Source organism: Phaethon aethereus (genome assembly GCF_964289735.1).
Source record: "Phaethon aethereus genome assembly, chromosome: 29".
Classification (NCBI taxonomy): Eukaryota; Metazoa; Chordata; class Aves; order Phaethontiformes; family Phaethontidae; genus Phaethon; species Phaethon aethereus.
In genome coordinates this window covers 1,432,112-1,454,040 of record NC_138605.1, presented here as the reverse complement: position 1 = coordinate 1,454,040, position 21,929 = coordinate 1,432,112, and the positions used below count along the sequence as shown (strand labels likewise).

At 61.9% G+C, this 21,929-nt stretch overlaps 2 protein-coding genes across 2 annotated transcripts; one reads left to right on the top strand and one right to left on the bottom strand.

Moving 5' to 3' along the window:
* Nucleotides 1-7,345: 7,345 nt before the first annotated feature.
* LETMD1 (LETM1 domain containing 1) lies at nucleotides 7,346-13,227 on the top strand (the record flags this gene model as incomplete). The annotated part of the gene is made up of 9 exons (XM_082011886.1): nucleotides 7,346-7,470; nucleotides 8,142-8,293; nucleotides 8,448-8,563; nucleotides 8,838-8,920; nucleotides 10,549-10,735; nucleotides 10,855-10,956; nucleotides 12,083-12,235; nucleotides 12,569-12,665; nucleotides 13,157-13,227. The coding sequence occupies 9 exons, from the start codon at nucleotides 7,346-7,348 to the stop codon at nucleotides 13,225-13,227; spliced, it is 1,086 nt and encodes a 361-aa protein (XP_081868012.1).
* A 3,708-nt stretch (nucleotides 13,228-16,935) lies between these two features.
* Nucleotides 16,936-20,664, bottom strand: CSRNP2 (cysteine and serine rich nuclear protein 2; the record flags this gene model as incomplete). The annotated part of the gene is made up of 4 exons (XM_082011800.1): nucleotides 20,370-20,664; nucleotides 19,557-19,816; nucleotides 18,075-18,371; nucleotides 16,936-17,817 (listed from the first exon to the last, which is right to left on the bottom strand). Exons 1-4 carry the CDS (start codon nucleotides 20,518-20,520, stop codon nucleotides 16,936-16,938), a joined length of 1,590 nt encoding a protein of 529 aa, XP_081867926.1. The 5' UTR covers nucleotides 20,521-20,664.
* Nucleotides 20,665-21,929: the final 1,265 nt, after the last annotated feature.

Sequence of the window (21,929 nt, the reverse complement as noted above, 5' to 3'; positions counted from 1 at the left end):
CCCGCCAGCAGCGCTCGGGGAAGGAGTTTCACCACTTCGCAAATAATCTTGAGTGTTTGCTCTGGACCAGCACGTGAGGAGAATTCATCCGTGCCGGTGCGGGCTGAGGTTTCACCAAAAAAATGTAAGATTTCCCACCTCGTTTTTTTTGCTGCTCCCCCACGGCCGCAGGAGCCAGCTCTGCCTCTCCCGCGGAGCAGACACCCCGGTGCTAAAGTCACCGGCTCTTCCAGCCTCACCGGGGCGGCGGAAAGCGGCTCCGGTCGGCTCGCCCGGGGACGGGAAGGCTGGCGAGGACGTGGGGCTGGCCCAGTCATGGCTCCTTCGGCACGACGCGGAGGGAAGCGGGATGCCCGATGCCGCCGCGGGGAGCTGCGACGCTGTGGTCTTAAACACATCACGGCCCCGGGGAGAAACGGGGAGCGAGCATCTCCTGCCACCTCGGCCCACGGAGAGGACAAGTGCCGCCCCTCCAGCCTCCACAGCCCCTGCCCGAGACTTCTCCCTCCAGCAGCTCCCGCTTGGACGGGGACAACCTCAAGGCTGGAGCAAAGCTTTTATCTTTGCACACACTTACACTCTTTTCTTTCTTTACAGGCTCCTTTTTAAAGCACAGCCCTAAGGGCTTTCATTAATAAAAATAAGATGGCAATAAGCCATCTTTCCCCCGAAATCTAATTCCTTCGGGAGCAACAGCGCTTACCCTGGCAGCAAGTCCCGTGAAACACTCACTCCATTAATAAAGGGAAGAGGAAGAAGATCACATGGCGAACGTTCGTTACGGTGTGAGACTGACCTAAATATCTCCTTGCAAAACACATCCCAGCTTGGGCGGGAGCGAAATTGGTTCCCCTATCTCCGCCGGCAGCTGCCGAGCTCGTGACGCGCCCGTTCACGACCCGACGTGGGGAATGCCTTCCCACACGTGCCAGGCTGGAAGCGCTGCCCGCAGATCCTTCTCCCACGGAGCTCAAATAAGAGCAGCCAGGTGCGAATATTTCGCAAGCTTCCAGCCCAGCCGGGAACCGGAGAGCCGTCAAGAGAAAGACGGTGAAAACGCACCCGAGGGATGTTTTTTGCCCGCTCTGACTCCACGTCTGGTGCTCTTCTAAAAGAATGGCTCTGGGGACACCCTGCCGCTGCTCTCAACGCGGATGAAATTAGAGGATAAAGAAAATGCAGGAGAAAAAAGGTTGGGATTTATCACTCCTTCCACCCGTAACCTCTGAACTTCTTCACGCAATTCCTCAGCACCAGGCGTGGGCTTGCCGAGCCACGTTCTGCCTCCTGGAGGTAGAATACTTGCCGTAACCGTTGGTGGGTTTGACTTTATACACCATATTCACCCTCGGGCAAGGCAGCCGCCTTCCCAGGAGGAATATTCCTTGGAATAAGGCAAAAAAACAAGAGCAGAATATCATGAGGTTGCTCTAATCAAAAAAGCAAAGACACCGGCGATGTTGTCTAGACCTTCAATACCCGGGGAGCGAACAATGGCTCGTTCTTGCGTGCACACCCTCCCTTTTCACTGATGGAACTACGAGCCTTGGTCCCACGGGTCTTTGCTTCGTGACAGCCAGAAAGGCAGCAAAGCCAAGGAGCCGACGGCCGCTTGCTCGTCTTCGACGTGGAGACACGGGGGTTTGTTGGACAAGTCTTGTCTCACGCTGGGAGCGGTTCCTGCGATTGAGTTTTCTGCATTTGATGTCAGGCTTTGAACTTGGCCGGTTCCTGCGGGGCACGCCGCGATCGTTAACTCTTTTAGAGCGGTTTTGAGGCCGACGTCTCGTTAGCGCCGGGGCAGCCATTCCATGCTCACACTGAAAACCCGAGCCCGTTCCTCGCAGCTCATACAAGTCACACACAGGCAGCCCTGAGCGCAACACACCTACCAAAACCGGAGCAGGCAGCGCGGTTAACCACTCACCGTCCCAACGGGGGTGACTCCTTGCCCACGCAAGCAGGTCAACCTCTTGCCCGCTTTCCCGACGCCCACACCACTCTGCCGGCACCAGCACTGCCAGGTCTTGGCCCTGGGAAACCTTTTCCTCCACCCAGACCTGGTGGAGAGTTGCCTTAGGGTTTGTCCCTGTGGGATTCCTCCTCGTTCCCTCGCCCACACTCCTGCCGATGACCCGAGATGATAAAAGCAGGCAGAGAAAAGGCTGTGACATTGACTTCGCTCCCGTCGCTGAGGTCCCCGCTCAGCCGCGCCGAAGCAGCTCACTCGGCCGACTCCTAAACGGGTCCGGGTCGGACGAACTAGTTCCCTGCTAATTAATTAACTAATAGCGGGCGCGGTGGTGTTGGGTCGATGGTTGGACTTGATGATCTTGAAGGTCTTTTCCAACCTTAATGATTCTGTGATTCTGTAATTGTCCACCCCCGTACCACGCACCTGAGCTGGGAGATGCCCTGGATGGAGGCACCGAGCCCAGGCACGGGGGTACGAGCCCACCCTGCTCATCCCAGCGTACTCTCCTAGAAAGACACAGCGTGATGCATTTATTTCTACGGAAGGAGAACGGCACCTGGGAAACAACCACCTGGAGGCAAAGGAGCAGCTCTCCTCCCCAGCCTGCTCGATCCAAAGGCTCCTGGATTTAGGAGCCAGCCCCTAAAGCTGCTCCCCATCGCCCTCGTCTGCTTTTTGTAAGCGTGGAAAGAGGGGGGCTGGCGCATACCTGAATCTTCAAGTATTTTCACAACGTGTGATAAATCAAACTGATGGAAAAGCTCCATTCTAGCAGCAGCCACGAGGCTCAGGGATTCAAAATACCCTCCAAAAATACAAGGCAGCACCTGAGGCTGTGGGAACTTTGGTTAAGAAGTGCTGTAAAGTGGGAAAACAGGGATGAGCAGTGAGGCTGAGCCGTGGGACCAGCACACAGAGCGGGCGGGCGGGGGGGTCATCACATTGCCCCAAACGCCCCAGGCCTCGTCCCACTTCGAACACGGCGCCGCTATCGCCGGCGGCAGAGTCCCGTTCTCCCGACTCCCGCGCTGAAGAGCTCGTTTGAGGGTTCCCACTGCCCGTTTAACGAGGGGTGCTCGCTGCAGGAGAGCTCACATCCCTCCTCTGAGGAAACCTCTGGCCTGCAGACGTGCGTGGACTTTGGTCCGGGACTGCGGCTCCGCGGGGTGAGGCTGAGACCGGGTAAGCGAATCCCCGTCAGGGTCACGCTGACCTTCGCCGAGCCCAGCGCCGCATCAGACAGCCGGCAGAATCGCGCCGGGAGCCATCGCCGCTGGCCGGCATCGTCCTCCCCACCGCAATAACCCGAGGCAGGCTCTGGAGTTTGGACCCCGGGGACGCTCGACTGCGACTCTGCAGTGGTCACAGGATGCCAAAGAGGCGTCCCGGAGCTCTCAGCCCCGGCAGGCAGAGCTCCGCGGGGCGGCGGCGAGCGAGCCAAGGCTCTAAGAGCCCTTCTCTCCCCGCACCCGCCGCGACGAGGTCCATATAAAACCGCATCAAGCCCTCGGGCGCGTGAGGGTCGAGGTTGGGGCGACCCAGGAGGGGTTCACGCCGAGCCCCGTGGGGAGGGTGCCGCGCCGGAGGATTACCGCGACCCGGCCCCTGGGGAGGAAGGCAGAGGATGGGGCTCAGGGGCATCCAACCCGGGGCCGGCCAAGCCACTGGCACACACCAGCCACCAGCCGTTCCGGTGGGGCGAGGAGCGCCCGTCCTCGGAGACCCCCCGCGGGGCTGGGGGACACCCCGAAGTCACCGAGCACCTGGGCTCACGGGGGTCCCTGAGCCCCGGCCGTGGCAGGGGGCAGCAGCTCCCTTGCGCGGCTGACCCGGGGGTCCTGCAGCACCCTCAGGGAGGATCCCCCACCCCAGCACGTGCGAGGGACCCCCCCAGGGATCCCAGAACACCCTGGGGATCCGCCCCCAGCGCAGCCAGGGGACCCCCCCAGGGCTCACCCCGGGGTGGGGGGGGGTCCCTCCCGCCCCAGCCGCCGCTGCTCACCGCCTCAGCCGCCCCCGGCCGTGCCGGCTGCCGCCGCCGCCTCATGCCCCGGCCCGTGCTGCCGCCGCCGCCAGCCCGGCCCCGCTCGGCTCGGCCCACCCCGTGACGTGGCTCGGTGCGACCGGGGAGATGGGACACGGGTCCCGGTGGCGGCCACACACCGAGCGCTGCGCTCCCCGGCTCGCCTCGCAGCCAGGCCCTGTTCCTGCTCCGAGCTTTTTCCAAAGGCAGCTTATTCCGCCCCAAAACGCAGATCCGTCAGGAGCCCGCCGGCTCCACCAGGACCTTGCTGACCTCGGCAGCACTTTTGATGCTGAAACCTCAAATTTCTAGATTTTTGGCTGCCGGTAAATGGCTGCAGACAGAGTTACGTGTTAATTATCTCTGAATGCAGCTGTATCTCACAAAGAATAGTCTGTATTTTGGGGGAGAAGGGTCTTGATTTGGGTTTTGTTTGGTTTTCTGTCTTTTTTTTCCTCCTGATCTGAAGGAGATGAGAAAGAGAGAAATGCTGCTATTTCACAGAATTCCTCTTACTCTGCACATTCCCTTGAAAACTTAGGATAATTTTTTTTTAAGCAACCCCTTCCTGAGAACTAAACCAACAGATTTAATTGGTGAGACGCACAAGAAACCTGCCAGCCGGGGAAGCAGCACGCGGCCGTCGCACCACGGCATCGCTTCCAGCGGCACACGAGCACTCCGTGTCCTTATCTGCACCATCCCGACCTTTTAATTTCTTGGTAGATCACCAGGAGCGCCCGTTTGGAAGCACGGCCTGCCCGTGAACAGATGGGAGAGCGCGTGGGGATCCAGGCTCACAGAGCAGGACACCCTGATCTGCGTGGGAAAAGCCACTCGTTAAAAATCGGAGCCCTTCACCGAGCAAAGCTGCCGGCAGCAGGGAAGGCAGCTCCTCGCTTTTCCCAAACGTGAAGTTTTTGCGACCCGCGTTCCTTATTGTTTAAACACGCACACACAAAAAATCCTGGGATGTTGCTGAAACAACCAAATCCTGGAAAAATAAGAGGAGAAATCCAGGAGATGGAGGCTCCACCGTTGCGGATTTAACCTTACCTCTGACCTGACAGTGCAGGCATCGCAGAGGGAAATTAAAACCAAACTGCAGCGTTGCTCCTGCGTGGGTGCGTGACTGTGGCACCCCCACCATGCCGAAAGCGCCTATGGGTGCGAGAAACCTCGGAGGAGGTGGTTTACCAACAGCTTTTGGCCTGAAGCTGGAAAATGTACATTATTCCCCAAATCCCGGGGTATTTTGGGATGAGGGTGATGCCTCCCATCAGCAGGACCACCCTGCAAGGACAGCGAGCCCGCCGGCATCGGCGTTAGCGGTACTCACCCAATTCGCAGCTGGGCGAGCTCTGCTTGAGGGTGTATTTCTTGGGCATGGTGTTCCTGCTTCTCTCTCAGCAGCTTCTGGGAGCAGACAGCGCACTCAGCGTTCCTCTCTCTAAATAAGAGGCGACCCCACCCTTCCCCGCCAGCTCCCCTCCCTCTCTCCTCCACCCTCAGCACCCGCACTGATCCAGCGGTGCAGAGTTCCCCGAGGGGAGCTCAGGAGACAATTCAAAGTCTCCCGAAAACAACCGCATCTGCTTCAACCTTATCATTTATTAAAGAACTATAAAACCCGCCGAGTTAAGGTGGGTTAATAGGACGGCTGAACACTTGATGTGGAGCCTTGTCCCCGTGGCGAGCGGCAGTGTTGGGCTCGCGGAGCGAAAGGTGGGTTACGTGCTGCCTGGGTCACATTATCAATCCAAGAGGCTCAATTAAAAGGCCATTTGGTCGAGCATCAGACATGCTCCAGTAATTAGCAGATGAGATGGCCTGGACTCTGCTCCACTGGAGCCATTTGACAGATTAGAGCCCAAACTGGCACTTACTGGGCATTTTCCAGCCGCTGGTACGTGCAGTGCTGATAAGACACGATCCCTTCCCAGCTTGGATCAATACAATCTATTATCAGCGGTCCCCGCTGGTCCAAAACCCGCCGAGGCAGAGCGATAACCCTGGGTTTGTCGTTTGTTTGGTGTTTTTTTTTTTTTTTTTTCCCTTTTTTCTCTGTAAAAAGGGCCCCTGGTGCCTTTTTCTGATAAGCAACAGATGAATGTGCGACGCTTCAAGACTCACCAGGCAAGAGGGCAAAGACATGGGCGTGCGTGACCGGTGCCACACACACCAGTTTCCCAGGGCTGCTGGAGGGGAGTGGGGAGGTTCTGGGCTTCGGCCAGAGGGAGAAGAGGGGGCTCGATTGGGAAAAGCACCCCCAAGGATTTGTGGAAGACGGAGGAGTTGCCAGATATCTGGAAAGAGGCAACATAGTGCCTGGTTTTAGCAATGCCTGGGGGGAAAGGAATGGGGAGACCTTACGGGCAGGAGTAGAAGCAGCGGTGGTTTCCCAAAAAGCTTTTGACGGCGTTTCTTATGGCACTTAGAATCGAGAAAGCAAACATGACCCATACGAAACTACCCGGGGGCAGCTGCAGAACTGGTTCGGTTGCTCCGCGCGCAGGTTGTCTGCGGGAGGGACAGACAAGACGGAGGTGTCCCATGTGGCTCTGGGGCCTGGACGCAGCTGCGTGCCAGGGAAGCTGAGGCAGAGCAGGGGGAGCCACCTGGGGCGGGCACTGTGCAGCTCTAGGGGGGGACCACGGCCCCTCTCCTGCCACACTGTCCCTCACTGGGGACCCGCAGCAGGGGTTTGATCTCCCTCCCTGGGCCTGGGGCCAGGCAGCAGCAGCAGCTGAGGGCGAGTCGCAGCCCTGCCACGGGCAGGGGCACTCCTCGAAGGGCCAGGGAACGGGCTTAACCCCCGGCTCTGGCGACAACCACCCGCTGCAGCAGGTACAAGGGGAGAGGAGGCCCAACTCACCTCGCCTGCCTTCACCAACTGCCCTAACGTGTAACCATCAGGCGCCGCGTAAGCCAAGGGCTCGGGACGGGGACGGGCAGCCCGGAACAGCACCGCGGCCCGCCCGGGCTCCCCCGGCGCTGCTGCGCGGGCCTTAAAGCGGCGCTGGAGAGGGGGCACCCCCAGCGGGGACCCGGCCCCGAGCTCCGAGGGGTGCCCGGCCCCCAGCCGCGGGCCCAGGGCGCCGGTAATGGGGCCGGGCGAGGGGGGCCCGGCCCGGCCCGGCCCCGTCCAGGCCCCGCTTCGCGCCCCGGCGGCCCCGAGGAGCCACTTCCGCCTACGGTCACATGACCGGTCCGCGGCTCTTCCGCCCTCCCTCACGCTGGCGTCTCACGTCAGCCAATCAGCGCTCAGTGCCCCCACGCTCGCGCTCTCTCCGCCCCTCCCCCCCGCGTGACCTTCGCCCTTTGGCCCCGGGCGGTGACCCGCCAAGATGGCGCTGTCCAGGGCCGGCTGCTGCGGAGTGCTCTGGCGCCTCGGCCCTGGGCCCGGCCCCGCCGCCGGCCTGAGCCGCGCCCGGGGGCTGCTGGAGCCGCGCCCCGCCCGGGGGGCGCCGAGGTGAGCGGGGACCGGTCCACCCCCCCCCGGCGGCAGCCATCGCCCCCCGGCACCGGGCATCGCCCCCCGGCACCGGCCGTGACACCGCCCCGGGCCACGCGCTCCCGCCGTAGCCCCGACCCCCCCCGCCAAATACCGGACATGTCTCCCGACATTCGCACGGTACCGGCTACACCCCACCCCCCCCCCCCGCCCCCTGTTACCGGCCTTGCCTTCCCTCGGTGCAGCCCTCCCGGTACTGGCCATGGTCCTCTCCTCCGGTCCCCGGTGCCCCCCGATTCCTCTCCTTCCTCCACCCCCCCCCGCCCCTGTTACTTACTGTGGAGCGTGTCCCCCCACCCCACCCCATGTCACCCTGAGCGCCCCATCCACCTCCCCAGCGCTGCGTGTGATCACCTCCTTACCGATCCTGCCCCCCCCCCCCCCCCCCCGGCACTGGGGGAGCCCCTGACCACACGGGGCCGGGTCCTGATCCCCACCCCCATGCTGCCTGGGGCCGGCCAGGGCTGCCCGTGTGGGGCAGGGGGGCTTCCCAGCACCCTGTCTCCTCTCTGGGGGGGCAGCCCCACAACCCAGCGTCCCGCCTCTCTCCGGGCCAACCCTCACATTCCTCAGAGCCTTTTCTGCAAAACACTGACAGAAATAATCCAGGGGGGCTGTGGGGGGTGCAGGTTCCCGGTGTGCTGCCTCTCCACCAAAGCCGGCTCCAGGTCCATCCTCGCCGCCCTGGCGTCGAAAGCCAAGCACATCAACGGGAGGTACGAGAGGTTTTTGGAAAGGACCTTCCCCCGTTTCTACGTGCTGTACGCCACTTTCACGAAAGGTGGGTCCCAGGGGGGAGGAAACGTTTCCGCTTCTCCAGAGAGAACGGAGGCAGCTGGAAACGTGCAACTTGTTCCCTTCCCAGGCCTAAAAGCCGCATCCCCAGAGGCGTTAGCCCGGGAATCGGCACCTGAAGGTGCTCTCTGTTTCAGCAGGAATCCAAGCGCTCTTCCTGGAAGTAAAAGAAATACGAAAAATCAAATCTAAAATGTCCCGTCAGAGACTGAGTGTTCAGCAGCTTCCCTACCGTGAGATGGAGAGGCTGCGGCAGGTACGGCGCGGCGCTCGGGTTGTGTTTCAGTGCCGCAGCGCCCGACTCTGCCTCCCTGCTGCCGCCGGGGACGTTTCCTCCCTGCGAAAAAGGGCTTGAGTTTGTGTGCGGGGCTTCAGCGGTGGGTCAGAGAGGGCAATTCCTCCGGGTGAGGCGCCGTCTCTGCCTAAAAACAGCGTTTGGAAGCTGCAGCCGGGGCTGGGGCTGTTAATTTTGACTGAATTTTGTGAGTTTGGCATCAGATCCTGATTCTTTCTTCTAATTCCGGAGGCAGTTTCGCAGGGACGTGATCAAGGCCATTCCCATCGGAGTTATCGCCATCCCACCCTTCGCCAACTTCTTGGTCATCGTCCTGATGTGAGTACCAGCATCGCCGTGACTGCCAGGGTTTGGCCGTGGCCCCAGTCTTTGGACTCCTTTGGGCCGATATCTTAAATTTCATGGAATTGAGTTGTTTTTTTTAAAGTTACAAATCTAGCCAGATGGTCTCCCTTCCTCTCTCCAACTCTCGCTGTAATAAAAAATACCCGTAGCCCGACGAGCCCAGTGATCGTTTCGCAATACCGGCTCCCACGTGCCAGCAACCTGCCCGGCTCCCTGTTTCTAACGCGGAGAAATAATCCCTGGCACGCAGGGAACGGCCCTGTGCGTGCTTGGCCGGAGAAACCTCCTTGCACAATTCCCTCCCAGCTGTCTTCGTAGTGCTTCGAACGTCCCTCTCCCTGCCAGCTGTCCTCCTGCCAGAGCTAAATCCGGGCTAAACCCCTGGATTTTTCAGTTCTGCTGCCTGGCTTTCGTGTCCTGTGGGTGGGAGCCCCCACTGCGTAAAATTATATAGAGTGGAGATACAGGTGTTTTGTTGAGCCTCGGCTGCAGTGGGGGAGCTCCAGCTGGGCACGGCAGCGATCCGATGGCCGGGAGCGCTCCTTCCTGAGCTCGCTGTGGCCTTTGGAGGAGCAAATCTCCTTCTATGACAAGGTGACCCGCTTAGTGGATGAGGGAAAGGCTGTGGTTGTTGTTTACCTTCTCAGAACCGATTGACTCATGAATGACACCGTTTCCCACAGCATTCCGGAGAAGCTGGCTGCTCATGGCTTGGACGGGCGTGTTCTTTGCTGGGTAAAGAACTGGCTGGACGGCCGAGCCCAGAGAGTTGTGGGGAACAGAGTTAAATCCAGTTGTTGGCTGGTCACCAGTGGTGTCCCCCGGGCTCCGTGCTGGGGCCAGTTCTGTTTAACATTGTTGTCAACCATCCGGACGAGGGGATCGAGTGCACCCTTGGTTTGCCGACGACACCAAGCTGGCGGGAGTGTTGCTCTGCTGGAGGGCAGGAAGGGTCTGCAGGGGGGTCTGGACAGGCTGGAGCAATGGGCCCAGATCAGCTGTGGGAGGTTTAACAAGGCCAAGTGCCGGGTCCTGCACTTGGGTCACAACAACCCCGTGCAGCGCTACCGGCTTGGGGAGGAGCGGCTGGAGAGCTGCCCGGGGAAAAGGGCCTGGGGGTGCTGGTTGACAGCCGTGAACATGAGCCGGCAGTGTGCCCAGGTGGCCAAGAAGGCCAACAGCGTCCTGGCTTGTATCAGCAATGGTGTGGCCAGCAGGAGCAGGGCAGGGATCATGCCCCTGTGCTCAGCACCTCGAGTACTGTGTTGTTTTGGGCCCCAAGAAAGACTGAGGTGCTGGAGCGTGTCCAGAGAAGAGCAATGAAGCTGGTGAAGGGTCTGGAGCACAAGTCTGACGAGGAGTGGCTGAGGGAACTGGAATAGGACGAGAGGAAGTGTCCTCAAGCTGCGCCAGGAGGGATTTAGGTCGGATATTGGGACAAATTTCCTCACTGAAAGGGTTGTCCGCAGCTCCTAGGGGTGCAATGAACTGCCCCGGTGCAGGATGTTGCTTGTGCCTCTTTCCAGCAGCACGAAATCCGACTGCCCCAGCTCGTGCATGCAGTTTTCCTCCCTGAATTGCTGTCTCCTCTTCTCTCCAAGGTATTTCTTCCCGCGCCAGCTCCTGATCCGCTACTTCTGGACCCCCAACCAGCAGGTTGAGTTCCTGGACGCCTACGATGCCATCCGGAGAGACTTGTATCCAGACGTGGTGGAGAGTTTAGCCCTGGCAGCGCGTTCCCTGCCTGAGCCGCAGCTCCAAAAATGCCTGCTGGAGCTCTGCGCCGAGGTATGTCAGTGCCGTGGCCGGTATTGCCCGTCCTGCCTGTGCCACTGCCGCCGCCTCGGCCCTGCCTGGTGATGAACGCCCAAGGGAGGTGTTGGCAACGCACGCCATGGCTCTTTCAGGTGCAGCGAGGTTCCCAGCCACGCGTGGCCGAACTCTATGCTGTGAGAAGTTTGTTTTCGGGATCTCCACTGGGTCTGAACAAGCTCCAGGTGTCTCATGTGGTGAGTGTGGCTTTTCTCCTGCCAGCAGCTCAGGAGAAGAGCACTGAGGTGCTAAACCACTCAGTTGTGCCCTAAAACCAGTCCAGTTGTGGATGAAAAACTGGACATGAGCCGGCAATCTGCGCTCACAGCCCAGAAGCCAGCTGTGTCCTGGGCTGCCCCCAAAGCCGTGTGGCCAGCGGGGCGAGGGAGGGGGTTCTGCCCCTCTGCCCCGCTCTGGGGAGACCCCCCTGCAGTGCTGCGTCCAGCTCTGGAGCCCTCGGCACAAGAGAGACATGGACCTGCTGGAGCGGGGCCAGAGGAGGCCCCAGCAACGCTCCGAGGGCTGGAACAGCTCTGCTGGGAGGACAGGCTGGGAGAGCTGGGGGGGCTCAGCCTGGAGCAGAGAAGGCTCCGGGGAGACCTTCCTGCAGCTGCCAGGGCTGAGAGGGGCTGGGGAGAGAGATGGGGACGAGGTTTTTAGCAGCGCCTGTAGCGATAAGACAAGGGGTGATGGCTTTAAACTAAAAGAGGGGAGATTTGGACTGGATATAGGGAAGAAATGTTTCACCATGAGGGTGGTGAAACCCTGTCCCAGGTTGCCCAGAGAGGTGGGAGATGCCCCATCCTGGGGGACATCCCAGGTCAGGCTGGACGGGGCTCGGAGCACCCTGGTTGAGTTGAAGATGTCCCTGCTCACTGGCGGGGGGGTTGGACTAGATCGTCTTTAAAGATCCCTCCCAACCCAAACTGTTCTGTGATTCTATGAAAACAGCCCCAAAACGAGACTGTTTGTCCATCCTTGCTGTGGGTCCCTGGCTCAGTGGGACCATCGGCCACATTTGAGCCGTCCCACACACCTGAACTCACCCCGGACACCCGTGTCCAGCCCGGGACAGAGCTCACGTCTCGACACCCACTCCGCGCGCTGGGCCAGGCAGCCAAGCTGGGTGTAACGAGAACTGCCGGGCGCTGCTTGGGGTTTCAGCGTGGGCAGGACAATTAGCCAGATAATTAAAGGGGAACAAAATATGGGGCACGTCTGGAATGGGAGAGACTTTGATTTAAGATGCGCTTGTGTCGGACGCTCATTTTTGGAGGGGGTGGACACCCTCACTGGTGACCTTGCCCTTGTTTTCCCTCTCAGAAAGCCCTCAGCCAGGTCCTGTTTCTGACCCCTCACTTGCCGACCTTTTTCCTGAGGCATCGCCTGCGGAGCCACATCTTGGAGATCCGGCACCTGGACCGTGCCATGCTGCGCCTGGGCTTGGGCCAGCTGTCTGAGGAGGAGCTGAAAGCGGTGAGGACGCCTCCTCCAGCCCCGCGTCGGCTGCTTTACCCGGGGTTGCCTCATCCCAGCCCTCCCCGTCGTTAGCAGAGCTGCGTCGGGGTAGGGCACGCTCCTCCAGACCCACCGTGAGGCGGATTGCAGCCCCTCTGCTCTGGGAAGGCATTTTCTGAGCCTGGTTGCCATGCCGGGACCATGCCGGGGCACCACAGGGCACGGTTCAGCATTGCTGAGCCCCGCGTCACGCCAAGGAAGGATCACGGCGCGATGCCCGGCGTTTCGTGTGACTTGGAGTGCCCGTCCCTGAACGTGTCCTTATTTTTTTTCCTCTCCCCTGTTCCGTAGGCGTGTTACCTCCGTGGCCTGAACTCCACTCATCTCGGCATGTCCGAGTGCAGAGCGTGGCTGGAGCAGTGGCTGGGGCTCTCCTGCAAGCTGCAAGGTAACGGCAGGGGGGACCTGGGAGCCTCTCGAGTTTCTGCGGGCACAGGGAGTGTTGGTTCTGGGGAAATTTGGGGTGAACGGTGGCTTTAATAGGGATTAAAAGGCTCTGGGGCTCTGGCGGGGGGCTCTGGGCTGCCCTGCTGATCTCCTGGGGCCTCCTCGCTGAGAGGAGGATGCAGTGGATTGCGCTGGCTCTCTCCAGGGACGTGTCGGTGCGGAAAACCCACAAATACCTGTGCCTGGGTGTCCCTGTCCCGCAGAGACCTTGCGGTGGCAGATCCAAGCCCCGCAGCAGCACCGGGGGAAGCGAAACGGGAGCGGGAGGGAAACGGGGGACGCAGCGCAGAGCAAAAAGCCCCCGGAGGGAGGGGCCGGGGCAAGGGGGAGCCCTGCAGCCTCCGGTGCCACACTGGCGGCTCGGGATGAGGAGGTTTGGAGCGGTTGGGCCATGGCAGCGCGGCTCTGACCCCGCGCTCGTATTTTCCTCAGCTTCCGAAGCTTCCCTCCTGGCGAACAGCATGGTCCTGCTGTCCCTCAACTACGTCAGGGCCAAGGAGTGACGGCCGAGCCGCCGGCTGCGCACCCTCACCCCTGGCGTCGCGCGCCGACCTGGCGGTTCCCAACCTGGCGCCGCAAAAAGAAAACGCCTTTCGGTGATGTGAGACCTCGGCCCGGAGTCAGCGCGAGGGGCCCCGGTGCTGCCGTGGGGGCGAAGACGCGACTCCTTCCCTCCCGCGCCGGAGGTTTGTGCCGGCGCCGGCTCTTCTCTTCCCCTTCGTGTCAGAGCGGGCCGGTGATGCCGCGGGGCCGAGCCCCATCCCTGCCTTCCCTCCGCCGGCGGCTGAGGGAGGCGGCTTCGCTGTTACGGCTCTTAAACTGCGTCACTTTAACTACGGGAGGGGAGAACGAGCGTCTCCGCTGCCTGTAAACACTTCCCTCGGTATCTCGTACTAGCGGGCTCCGTTCAGCTTGGGTTTTGCTGCTCTGTGCCTCACACAGAGGGTTTTACGTAGTTCCTTTACCCCACTGAGCAGTCTTAAATACAAAAATCTCCCTGAGGGGTTAAGACAAGGCCCCAAATCCCCGTGTGACCTCGGCGGGGGGTTCCTGGGCTTTTGTTTGGCTGCGGCTGCCACCCGGAGCGTCCCTGTCTCGGGGAGTCCTTGCCGCCGACGCCGGCTGATGGGAGGGAGGACGCCGGGGCTGGAGAAACGCCGCTGCCAGCACAGATCAGGTTAGAAAGGCGGCGCTGAACTGCACCGACGCCTTCAGCGGAGGCCACGGGCCGCGTTCGTCAAGTTCTGCCTAATTGGATCTTAGCCCTGCGCTTTCCCCTCGGCAGAGGCGGCTTTGGGGGCTTCAGTGGCAGCTCCCCGCTGCAGGCTGCGTTCAGGGGTTCAAGCCCACCGCGTCTCGCCTCGCCCCGTTGCTGCATGAGAAACGTCCAGCTGCTGAGTGAATTTAAACCAACTTTCAGTGTTTTATTAAAGACGAAAGCGAGCGAGCGGCTCTCTGCAGGCTCCTACCTCCCTCCCGCGCCAGGAAATGCTCCGTGTCCCACCGCCAGCTCCCCCTCCCACGGACGGGGCACGCTAACACCTGGGAAATTTCCTTTTTTAAGCATTATTCGGGTATAAAGGAGGGCTAGAAATAGCCCACCTGTGCGCCAGGCCAGCTCCGAGCTCCTCCCTCACCTCTTGGAGAAGAAATCCCTTCCCCTGACCCCCTGCCCTCGCTATTTTTGCAGGAATTTGAGACCCCCACCAAAGAGGAATTCACCGGGGTGGGTTTAACCCCCTCTAAGATGCAACTCGCCGTGCACGTTTGAGCATTTCTTTTATTTTTACACTTAAATATTCTCTTTAAATACAGCATTATCACCATGAAAAGAACAGAAAAGGCCGGGGGGGTGTGGAAATTAAAAAAATATGCGGAGGACAAGCTTTGGGTTCACACTGGAAAATTAAAAATAAAAAAGCCACATTAGACAGTGTGAGACGGGGAGGTTTAGGAGGTGCAGAGTCACCGTTTAAATAGGACGAGGAGCCGGGGGACGCCTGGCTTTCGGCGCTGCGATCGTGCCACGGCTCCCGCGGCAGCTCGGTAGCACCAGAGACGAGACGGGCTGGTCCAGTTCTTCCACAGCGACGAATCGAGCAGGAGCCGGCGTGGAACCAGCGTTAGTGTCAGTGAGTACGTTTAAACCAAACAAAAATAATAATAAAAGGCAGAAATTCGCTTTCATTGCACTATTAACAGCATAGTTATCTTTGTAAAAATAGAATAAATCCTATTAGTTCTTTGCTTATTGTGAAAGCACCCATCCTAACCGGCGTCTTAGGATTCATTCTGTCGGTTGACGGAGCCTCCGGGCTCGCCTAACGAGTCGCCTAATGAGCCGCCTCCCGGCGCGAGCGCGTCCTGACCTGGCTGCGGTGGCCGAAGGCCCGGACACAGAGCTGGGGAGGGAGCGCGGAGCCCGTTGAAAATAAAAAAGGGGGGAAAATGTAAAGACTTTAACCTATTCAAGTGTCACCCTTTGCTCCGTTTTTGCAGCTCGGGAGTTGCTCCGGTTTGTGCAGGAGCTGAAACAACCCCCACGGCCAAACCGGCGCCGGCACAGTGGCAGCTCCCCGCCGGGAAGGGACGCGGGGCCGGCGCCGGCGAAGCGCCCAGCAAGGGATAAGGCTTTGTTCCTCCCGGGTTTAGCCCTTGTGTGCCGGCCGAGGGCAGGGAGAGCGGCCGCCGGGATCGGCGCTGGCTGGGTAACGCGCACCGACATCCCCTCCTGCTGCAGAAACCGGCCCCTTCCCTCCGCTCTGCCCCGGGAGACGGGGACGGCGGCCCCGGGGGCTCGGTCCGGCAGGGAGGGAGGGGACGGGTGGGGAAGAGCCGCTTTGCTGGGCTTAAGGCTCGGTTGGAACCGCTGGCCAAGGCGGCGAGAGCAGCAAAGGGGATTTAAACCCCTTTAAACTCCTTTCGACAGAGGGAGGCGACCGCCAGGAGCGCGAGAAGGGCCTTAAACCGCAACAAATCCGCCCAAAACCGTTAAAGGACTTCGTCAGGCTGCAGTTTTCCCCCCAGATTTCCCGGCTCTCCCGCTGGACGCTTCCCCTCGGGAACAGCGTCCCCGGCGAGGTTTCCCGAGGAGAAGCGAGGGCGGCAGCCGCGGGGCCGTATTGGACTGAACCCTCCGGCACAGGAAGCTCGTGGGCGTGGGGGGCTCTTTGCTCCCCGCTCTCTCCTCCCCATTTTTCTCCTTAAAAAAGCGGATTCGCTCATCCGGAGTCTGGTAAACGTCAGGAGATGGTTCTCCTCGGCCAGGATAAGGCTGGAGCGAGGGCGGAGGTTAAAGCCGCCGGGGAGGGCAGGGGCGCTTGGAGAAGTGCCCCCCGCCCGGGTCCTGCCCCCCGCCCGGGTCCAGCCCCCCGGGACGCAGCGCAGAGACCTTTGACGGGGCCGGTTTCGGCAGGAGGTAAAAGGGAGGCCCCGTCCCGGCGCTGCGGGAGCGGCTGGGGGGACGCAAAGTGCTTTTACTGCCTGGCCGGGGGACGCGGCAGCCGCTTGCCTTGACCCCTCCTTGTCGGGGACAGACAGACGGACAACGCTTCTCCATCAGGGCCGTGCCGCAGCCCGCAACGGGATCAAACTCTTCAAATCCAGGTGGTTAAAACCGCCCTCCCGCCCCTCCCCGATTTCTTGGGAGAGTTTGCGGGCCGCGGTCTCACCCCTCTTGTGCAATTAGAGCCTCCCTGCCGGCGCCGGGTCCTTCCCGACCCTCCGGAGCCCTGGTGGGGCTGCGGTGGCCGGCGGCAGTGCCTTCGGGAAGGGGCTGGAGCATCACTCGGAGGTGCTGGGTTGTGACACGGCCTGGTAAACATTCATTGAAGGGAGGGGGGGGAAGGGAAAAAAAGGTCTTTTTTTCATTAAAAACCAAGAGGGCAGAGGTCTCCCGGCAGCCTGGCGGGCGGGGGCTGCGGGGGGGGCTCAGGGGGAGGAGGCCGGGAAGGAGCCGCCACGGGAAGCGGGAGGCTCCAGGTCTGGCGTGTCCCGGCGCACGGGCAGCGACCGAGCGGCCGCCGGCATCGGCCGAGCTGCGAAAACCATCCCGGCAGCGGGCGAGGCGACGCCGTTTAAAATCCTCTGTACAAAGCGGCCCCCGCTCTCCCCCCCACCCCCCTCCCCCAATTAAATAACCACCAGCAGCCGCTGCCGGTCCATAAAATATTGTCAATAAATAAACGAGCGCCGAGGGGGGACGGGGCCGCTCACACGGGCAGGACGGGCCCCAGCGAGCGCTCCTCGGCGGAGGGCGGCTCGTGCGCCCGCTCCGGGGCTTGCTCCGGCGGCACGGGGGACGGGGAGCGCGGGCAGCGGGGAGCAGCCGCCGCTCGGCAGCCCTCGGAGGACGGCGCGGCCTCCGGGGGCGAGGGAGGATTTTTGGACGCATCCCCCTTGCTCGCAGCAGCGGCGGCTCGGCTGCAAGTCACCGCGGGGACGGGGACGCCGCCGGGATCCTTCTCGCCCGGGCAGGAGGACGGCGCCGGCGGCTCCGCCGGGCCGCTCTCGCCCTTGGCGCCCGGCACCGGCCTCTGCTCCACCTGGTAGTAGACCACAGGCCCATCGTTCAAGTAGGGCTGGTTGCCCACCGCCGAGGCCGCCTGCTCCGAGCCGTCGGCGAAGCAGAGGACGGATGAGCCCGGAGGTAACTGGGCTTGGATGAGGATGGGGGCGGCCAGACCCGGGCACAAACCCTCCGGCACGGTCAGGGGCTCCTCCAGGATGCAAACGCCCAAGCTCTCCACGCCGGAGCCGTTGCTGGAGTCTTCCTCAGCCTTCAGCCTCTCCAACTCCTCCGCCGTTTGCAGGTGCATGACGGCCGTCTCGTTCTCCGCCATGAACTCCTGGAAGTCCTGCGTTTCGGCCGGCTGCGGCCCCAGCCAGTCACCGGCGGAGCCGTGAGCGGCAGCAGCTGCTGCCTCCTCCTCCGGCGCCGGCGGCCGCCCGCCCTGACGCTTATTCTCCAGCTCCAGCTTCATGATGGTGTGGAGGTAGTGAGTCCGCACCCGGATGGGATTGAATTCGATCCGACCGGCCATGTTACCGCAGCCGTCCCGGGAGCAGCCGCAGGGGAAGGACATGCGATCCACCTGGCAGGGAGACGGAGACGTGGCAGCTCCAGGATCCCCGAGAATCCCTCCCCAGAGCCTAAAATCCATCCCGGCACTGCTTGGCGTTGGGAATTTGGCACTGGGGGAGTCGTCTTCCCCTGCGAGGTGTCCCCAAAACAAGCTGGAGCTGCACCCCGGCCCCTCCAGGAGCAGCCAGCACCCAAGGAGAGCGCGCCGGCACCAGGACAAGCCCCGGCAACGCTGTTTCATCGCCAGCATCTCCTTCCCCGACTCACCTGGCATTTAATCCCCGCCTGGCTGCAGGCGCAGGCCTCCGGGTCGCAGTAGAGGCGGCAGTCGCAGCCGCACTCCTCCCGGGACAGGCGGATGGCCCGCAGCTCCTGCTTCTCCTCGGCGTCGATGCGGTGAACGCCGGAGGCTCGCAGCAGAGCGCGGCGGCGTTTGGTGGGCAGCGGCTGCAGGAAGAAATAGTCGTCCACCTCCACGTTCTCCACGTCGATGTCGTCGTCCGAGACGTCCTCCAGCGTCAGGCCGTCCGCCTCCTCTGACTCCACCGTGCCGTTCTTGGTGAGCTGCGGGGCAGAGGGGCAGCGTCAGTGCCCGGCCGGGGGGACACCGAACCCCGGCACGAGGCGGGATGGGGATGAACATCCCTCCGTCCGGCTGCTGGTCCCTACCGACCACCCATCACCCAGCTCAGAGCCTTCCCTTGCCCCCCAGCACCGAGCGGGGTCCGGCCCGGCGAGCTGAGCCCCCCACCCAGAGCCGTCCCCGTGCGATTCCCCGTCAGCCAGACCGCGGGCGGGCTCACGGCAGTTTATAGGAGAAAGAAGGAGGAAAAAAAGTAAATGATAAAAGAATTCAGAGCAGAGAATCCCTTTTCTGTCTTCCCTCTGCTACGGCGCCCTGCAAATAGAGAGAGAAAAGGAGGTTTCTGCCGCTTAAAATACCAGGGTCCCAGGAGAGCAGCGGAGCTGCAGAGCATCCTCCTGGGGAAAAGGAGGTTTGAAAGCCACGGAGGGGCCAGAGCCGGGTCCTGCAACGCGCCTTCAAACTCCCTGCTTTGGTCCTTCAAACTCCCCACGCACTGAAACACCCCCAAATCTTGGCACTGAGGATAAGCGGCGGTCCCCAGCCCTCTGAAAGCCGGCACACGCGGAGGCGGCGGACGAAGAGGTCCGTGGCCTCCTGCGGAGCTAGTGGAAAAGCCTAGGTTTAAAAAAAAAAAAAAATTAAAAAATAAAGAAAATAAAGAGGCGGCCGGTTGGATTTGCGTCCCTTTGCCCGAAGCGGGCTGTCGTGGCAACGGGAGCCGGACCACAGGCGCTGCAGAGCATCCCGCCGAGCAGAGCCCAGCCTCCGGGCAACGTCCGAGGGCGCAGACCCAACCTGGGACGCGTTGGAAAACAGGCAGAGCCACCCGAGATCCCGATCTTCCCCCGACGCAGCCCGGCTGCCTCCTCCCAGACTGGAATTTCTACCAGCGCAGAGCCGGGGAGGTTTGGCTGACAGCTCCGTCAAGCCGGCTGATGTCGCCTGGCCGAACCCGCGTGCAGCATTGACACGAAAAAAAGAGGTAAAAGAAATACAAAGAATTTAGCGGCGATAAATCCGTCCCCAGCCGGTGTGAAATGGCAGCCTGGATCTCTCCGCTCTGACCTGGCTGACGCTCAAGCTCCACCAAAGCTCAGCCGGGTGTTTGCCGGCTGCGGCATCGCCCCGATTTCGCCAGCGACACCCAGTTTCCCCGGCAATACCTTCATTTTCTTGGCGTGGAGTTTCTCTTCCTTGAGGTGCTCCCGTAGGATCTCCCGGTGATTCACCTCCTGCTCCTGGGCGAACTCGCAGAGCGTGTAGCGGCGGACGGAGTTGTGGCGTTGGGCCATGCCCAGCGAGCTGCCGCCCTGGCTGGGGACGCTGGTGAAGCCCTGGCGCCGGGCGAAGTAGTAGACGGTCACTTGGTCGAAGCGGACATTCTTCCTGCGAAGCTGCTTCTGCCGCTTCAGGATGGAGGTGGCTGCGGGAGAGGGGGAGGAAGCCAGAGAGGGGCTGTTAGGAGCAAAGAGCCCCCTTGGAGAGTCCCGTGAAGATCTCCTGCCCCGCTGGAAAGCGGCTTTTCCGCACACCCCGGAGCCCTCGAGCTCCCCGGAGCAGGTCAAGCTCACGCTGGCAGCCCCGAGCTGGCCCTGGGCGACGGCCGCGGCCGCGCGGGCCGGGCTCTTCCCTCCGAGGCCACCTAGAGCCCACCATTAACCCCACAGCCCTTCCCCATCGCCACCAAAATGCTTCCGTAGGGGCGAGTGCCGGGAGGGGGACGGAAAAGATCCACGACGGACCTTGGACAACCGATTTGGGCTGCGATACTTGAAATCGCCCCGGGTCCGGCACGACCCGCACGGACGGGACCGACGCGTCTCTGCTCATCGCCCCACGCGGGTTGTACGGGACGAAGAGGGGAAGGGCAGAGCCGGCCCCACGTCCAGGGGAAGGGCAGAGCCGGCCCCACGTCCAGGCGCCTGGGGCAGCCGGAGGTCGGGAACGCGGACGGCGACCGTTCACCGACCACTCACGTATGAAGCCGCCGGAGCTGGAGGGGTTGACGCTGTCGCAGCTGTCGGCGCTGTCGCTGTTGGAGATCTCGTCGTCCGAGTTGGAGCCCGGCGAGCCCACGTCCGCATCCTCAAACTTCCTCTTGAGGCCGGCGCTCGCGATTGCGTCCATTTGGCCGCGGTTCGCATGGAGAGCCGGCGGGCGGCGAGGGGGGAGCGTTTCGCCACCGGCTCTCCGGCGCCGGCCCCCAGAGCTGCCGGCGGGCTCACCGCGTCCCTGCGGAGAAGGCAAGAAGACGTAACGGCATTTTGGATAAGCCAGTCTCTCTCGGGACAACCAGGAAAGGTTTCCCTGCCCTCCCCACCCCGGATAAAGCCTCCGATCCCCGGCGCGTTACCACGGTTCTCCGAGGCGAGCCCATCCTCCCCGCGTCTGGTCTGCAGGAGGGAGCTGCACGCGGTTATTTAATGTTATTTAATGACATCCTTTAATATCGGGGCAGCCCCGGAGGGGTCAGGCGGTCGGGCAGGGTGATGGCCGCAGCTCCCTTCCCACCGACCTGTTCTACACCGATTCGTAACCGAATTAACCCCAAGCAAAAGGAGACGCCAGTTTTACACAGAGAGGAGCTGGCGCCGCCCCGGCACGGCCGCCCGCCGCGCGCGTCGCCCACGGAATAACCTTCACCGGCGGCTCGTCGCCCTCGCTAACGCCTTTGCTAAAAAACCCCTAAAGCTTCAAACAGGCTGAGGATGCGCCAGGGGTTACCCACCCGTCGCCGAGGCCGCGTCGGCAGCTCCGTCCAAGCCGTAGGAAAGGAATAAACCCCCGTGGGATTTTGCTGGGAGAGTCTCCGGCATTCTCCTGCCCCCTCGTTAACGCCTGCGTGTTCCAAAACAGGCGGCGGATGCCGGGAAACGTTCGGCCCCAGTTTGGGTAAGGGATTTTTGGGAGCCCATCCTGCGGTGGGAAGACCGGCGAGCATCGCTCCTCGTCCTCCCGACGCTTCTGGGTGACCGCAACGCCGGCGGCTTTTGCTTTTGAACCAAGCCCAGGGCGTCCCTCGCGCCCGTGCCCGGGGCCAGGCTGGAGCGGGAAAGCTTCCCGGGACGCCCGGTCCCCTCCCCGGGGAGCCCAGCACCCGCCCGGTTGTGCCGTCTCCTCTCCGCTTTGTGTTCCCTCCGCTCCGACCGCCGTTCTCATGGCAACGGAACAACCGGCTTCGAAAAAAAGCATGTCAGCCAACGGCATCCCTGCGGAACCCGGGGCCGCAGCGGCCGCGGAGCAGCGGCATTGGAGGGTCTTCGGATGCGATTCGGGGGCGAACGGGGAGCGGGAGGCACTGCCCGCACCCGGATAACGCTCAGGGATGGGCTGCGCATCCCCTCCGGCACCTTCGGAGCCGAAACGGAAACGCCGGTGCCCTTCTGCTCCCCCAAAACCGACGCGCGGGTGCCAAAGCCGCAGCGGCACCGGGGCCGCGGCAAAGCCCCCGAGCAGGGTGTGACTTCCCAGCCCACGGACGCCACGGCTTGGGTTTAAATACGGCTTTTTTAGGGTATTTTTTTGGTAGGCAAATT